This window comes from Electrophorus electricus, chromosome 6, assembly GCF_041902795.1.
Source record: "Electrophorus electricus isolate QZ-2024a chromosome 6, ASM4190279v1, whole genome shotgun sequence".
NCBI lineage: Eukaryota > Metazoa > Chordata > Actinopteri > Gymnotiformes > Gymnotidae > Electrophorus > Electrophorus electricus.
In genome coordinates, this window is record NC_137502.1 from 2110056 (window position 1) to 2115000 (window position 4945).

The window sequence follows — 4945 nt, forward strand, 5'->3', positions numbered from 1 at the left end:
CTCTTCTAGTTCAACAAGGACTTTTATCCATGTCATTCGGTACAAAATATAATCCACTAATAAAACAAGCGATTGTCTTATTATACACTCCTTTAGTAAACACTAAAATTAATCATTTGTTATTCACTATTCTTTTTCCATTTCCATATAAAACAGGTTTAATAATTGCAGCAATGTTTGCCACGCGCAGTCATTTCAAGGAAGCGGACGTGAGACCTGGCATTATAAATACTTAATTCCGTGTGAGCTTTTTTTAGTCAACACTTTATGATGATCTGCGCGTAATTAGCTTAAGTTGCTCTCATGCATATAAACCGTCATAAGTTTACAAGCGGAATAAACTCTTTTGAACAGCTGTTAATGAGCTTAAGGTGGCCTGATCGCCAGACCCCTGAGGTGCCTTCAGCTAATGGGCATGTAATGGGCATTTGGTGCCGTCACCGAACCACGTGATCTGGCTGCAGTTATTTTACTGTCCACTAGATGACAGTGTACGCACACTTTTGTTTCGGTTGTTGGTTAAGTGGGGCCTAAGTGGGGAAAACAAACAACAGTGGTAGCTCAATGGTTAAGGTACTGTACTAGTACTTAGAAGGTTGCTGGTTCAAGCCCCACCACTGCCAAAGTGCCACTGTTGGGTCCCTGAGCAAGATCCTTAACCCCCGATTACTAAATTGTGTTCAGTCAGAATTGTAAATCGCTTTGGATAAGTGCTGCACATGTAAATGAAGAAACCGGTTCTTTTTATGTTCATCGCTTAATAGTACTTAAACAGCATAGCCTCCCTGTGTTAACGACATGCTGCTTTAATGTTAAATTGCTCATTTTTCAAACGTGAACACTGTCATTGTCATTCTGACCACTGGCATCAAGGACGTCTTGCGCGAATTAACGTTAGAGTCTGACATGAAGAACAAACAGGCCCGTGCTTCATGGTTATCAGTAATCAGTGAGACCTCGCACTGGAAAATACTTCATCATGGAACAGTAAACACACTTTACTTTAAACTAGTTTTCATTGCATCCTGACCCGCACTCGAAATTTGTCAACAAAAACAAATGAGTTATTGCTCGCACATTAATCCGCGAGACTGGAGCACTGATGAACAAACTGCAGCAAAGTTGAGCGTGCGCACGCGCTTCAGCCCCGTCCCGCAGCAGAGTGCGAGACCGTCCAAGAGTACTTCACAATAGTTTAATTAAGGGGGAAAGGCCAAAGAAGGCGTCCCAGAGGCCACACCATCGCCAGGCTGTCTCCTCCCCCAGGCTGCTCTGCTGCTCAGAAGGCTTGTTTGACTCACAGGAAGAAGTTGCAAACATGCAGAACAGCGTCAGTTAGGAGCCGCTAACACAGCAGAGCTTAAGGCGGTGGGAGCCAAAGAAGCGGGTTTTCCTGTCGACCATCAGAAGTCCAAGTTTTGACACATGGCTTAAGGCTTTTGTCTCTCTCTCTTTCTCTCTCTCTCTCTCTCTCGACTGGGGCACGGCGAACGGAGAGGCTTCCCCGCGCGCTGGAGTTGCACAGAGCCGCGAAGCAGCAGCCTTCCCTCGCGGGCCACCCGAGACATGTCAGAACACAGCAAGTCGAGTTTCCTGCACGTTGGCGATATCGTGTCGCTGTACGCAGAGGGGACGGTCAACGGATTCATCAGCACCCTTGGGTACGTGGCCCCGTCCCGCTGAGCCTTGCACCACGGGCTGCACGGGCGTAATCACTAACGTTTCGTGATTTCACTAACTGCCCCCGCGCCGCTCAGCCCAGGTGTCGCGGTAAGCTTGTAGCGTGGAATAAGGAAGTCATCTCGGGCCTGCTCGCGCGGGTGCGCGAGCGGTAAAGAATGCAAACCGCTCGGCTGTTTGCATGTCGTCCCCAAAAGTGCTTTACAGTCGCTAAATCGGGTCTGGTGCTTTTAAACCTCTCGGAATAATTAATTAACCCGGCTTGTTCGGGTCCTCCCGGTTGTTTGCTAAACTCGGGAGTACTTTCAAATGTGGGATATCGTGACACTGTTAACACGCTGTACATCCTGCTTTGCATGTGTGTGTGTGGTGTGGTGTGGTGTGTACTAAACATAGCGACTCAATGATCTGTTGACGTGAGTATCACATTAGTATAATCGTTACCGCACTTGCACTACGTGTTTGGAGTTCCACGGGACTCCAGCTGACCGTCTTGTTCATGTCTGATTTGCGCTGGTGTGTTAATGCACAAGCACTGATCACACTTCTAGTGGGAGTCTAAGGACTGAAGTAGAGCACATGGTCCACTATGACACTTAAAACACTCAATCAATTCAACTTCTCACGTGAGACACCTCAGTGGCCCCTGCTCAGTGTTTTGAGAGGCAGCGGGTTCAAAGTTCAACATGTGCCACTGTGCTTATGGAAGAATTTGCATTTTTGGATTCCTAACTTTAATATTTAAAGATTCTTTGTTCGTTTGTGTACACCCAGAAGGTCCTTTCTGCTGGCTTGTAACATTTGGTAAAAGGTTTGGACCCTGCAGCCAGAGGATGTTTGGAAAATCTGGAGTTGTGCGAAGCGCATTATGGACAGCCCCTTGCGGAGGACTGTGTGTTCTAGAGCAGTTGAGAAGAGCAGACGGTGCACAGCCATACTGAGAAGTGCCCTCGTCGATATCAGACTGAGGTTTGGGCTTCCAGAGAACCTTTTACTGAAATTGAAATGCAAAAATGGTTGGTTTTGTCACTGAGCTCACGAGAACCCCTTGGTTACGCAACCCCTTGCTTTCACGTTCAGTAATGCAAATTGGACTGGATCGCAGTTGTTGGCATGCAAAGCCGTGCCTGGTTTACGTAGACCTGTTAAATGTGGTCTGAAGGTAGCGCTGATGTAATGTCTCGACAGACTTGGCATGCTGAGAGAAATCCTCATTCAGTGCCCGCTGTGATGTCACAGAAAGATCTCGTAAGGACAAGCGTTCTTTAACGTGCCGTGGCAGCTTTCTTCTTGGTCATTAGACAGCGTGCAGCCTCAGGCCTGGTTAATCGCCCTCAGTAAGACCAGGTCATCCTCCTTCCTGTCCAGCTCAGAGCACCTGTAATAGGCATTTTCTTAAACTGAAAGGTGGCCAAATGTGGTTCATATTTAACCTAATCTGCTTCGTCATGCCTCTTAAAGTTCATGAGCTGTGTGGGAGATTGGCTGTGCCTGTTACAAGTGGACTGTTAGTTATTTATGAGACACCTCTAGTTTCCTGTTCCACTCTCTCTAACCCCTGTCTCCTTGTGTCTCTGTTTAAGATGCTAGTGCTGATCTGTGACAAATGAACCAATAGAATCGTATGGACTCTAATCTTTGCGTTTAGGTTTCATTGTCTGGTTTTCTGTCGACCTTAATCTGCGCTTTCACAACCTTAGGAAAGATGACTCGAGAGGTTGTTCTGAAAGTTTGTAGTGAAGTACTGGGCATGGGCATGAGAACGTGCAGTGTATCAATGAATACATGCACACAAGAATATATGCATAAATACAGCGAAGAGCTGGTCTGTTGGGTTGTCTCGCACCGTGTTCAGCATGAGAAGTGAGGAGACGACCACGGTGGCTGGCAATGATGTTGTCACTTCTCTAAAAGACAGGAACACACACTGCTTGACACTGCAACAGAGTATTATTACAGTGACCTCCAACATGGCGGGTGTGTTCTGCGGTGTGTTCTGCTGCTTCCCTGGTTAGCTGGCCATTTCTAATATTCTCTGCTTTTTCATTTTCGGTAATCTGCCATACGTAGTAGTGTTTAATGAACATCCACGTTAGTCTGAAGTTTGTCATTTTATATATTATACAGTTATGACTGGTAAAAAAAAAAAAAAAAAAAGGGGTTAATCCTGTTGATTTCATATGTACAAAACATTTGAGTTCCAGCTCTGTACCCTGTATAACATCACTATCTGGCCCTATGCCGTGTATGTGAAACGCGTTTTGCTGTCCCCCACTGCTGAGCAGCGAGAGGTGTGACTCCAGCTTGTGGGGAAACTGGATTGGTCAGTGTCAGTCCTCTTCTCTTTATCAGGCCTGCACAGATGTGAGCTGCTTCCTGTAGTTTAGGAGGGTGGTGTGCACTCCATCACGAGCTCTGAGTGTGTGTGGAGCGATTATACACCATCAGGCTGCCCTGTAAGTCAGGGCAGCATTTATGCCCCTGGGCTCTGGACCGAGATGTGGTGGGTGGCTTCCAGATGCCTGTGGCCCAGAGGCCTGGGGTCTGTGTGTGTGTGTGTGTGTGTGTGTGTGTGTGTGTGTGTGTGTAAAAGTGTAGATTAGGCACAGGTAGAAAAGAATTCCCACGTATTCTTCCTTCCGAATAAACTGAATAGTTTGTTGATTCAGGGTTCTGAATACTTATGGGAGGTTTATTCTTTTCATCCTTCTCTGGCCATTTTGGTAATGTGTCAAGTTGAGCTGAGGCAGCCGAAGTGTGAAGACTGTCACAAGACGTTTTCTCTGGTCTTGTGAAAACAATGGTTCTGAAATGCCTTGAGGAGCGTTGAGTGCGTGCATGTGATTGAGCCTGGGAAGGACCAGTTCAGCTGGATCTGCACCTCGGGTAATGACCAGGCCGACGAGGGGAAACCGCTGGACTGAGCTGGACTTTGACCCTCCACATGCACAGCTGGGCATTCCTGGCTGAACCAGCATGACATACTGCTAAAACTTTAGCAAGCCAACAGCAGTAAAGTCTTTTGGAGTGATGTGTAGACCAGTATGGCTTGACTGGCATGTGTTTAGGGTTTGGTTGGGTGCGACGTAGCTGTTAAGGCATCACGTGATCTGTTCCTGTAGGCTGGTGGATGACAGATGTGTGGTGCAGCCTGAGGCTGGAGACCTGGCCAACCCACCCAAGAAGTTCAGAGGTATGTCAGCCGGAGCGGAGACTCTGTAGGAAAGACCAGTACAACCACAACACCTACTGAAGTTCAGTTATA

The 4945-nt window shown here is 47.1% G+C and overlaps 1 protein-coding gene across 2 annotated transcripts in view; it reads left to right on the forward strand.

Annotated features, from left to right (window-relative positions):
* The first annotated feature begins 1111 nt into the window (after positions 1-1111).
* The window catches only part of itpr2 (inositol 1,4,5-trisphosphate receptor, type 2), a 70238-nt gene continuing 66404 nt past the window's right edge, over positions 1112-4945 (forward strand). For both annotated transcript variants that reach the window (XM_035525495.2, XM_081715337.1), the window contains exons 1-2: positions 1112-1661; positions 4803-4873. In XM_035525495.2, the coding sequence (XP_035381388.1) occupies positions 1567-1661; positions 4803-4873 (166 nt within the window). In that variant the 5' untranslated portion in view covers positions 1112-1566. The remainder of the gene's footprint in view (positions 1662-4802; positions 4874-4945) is intronic.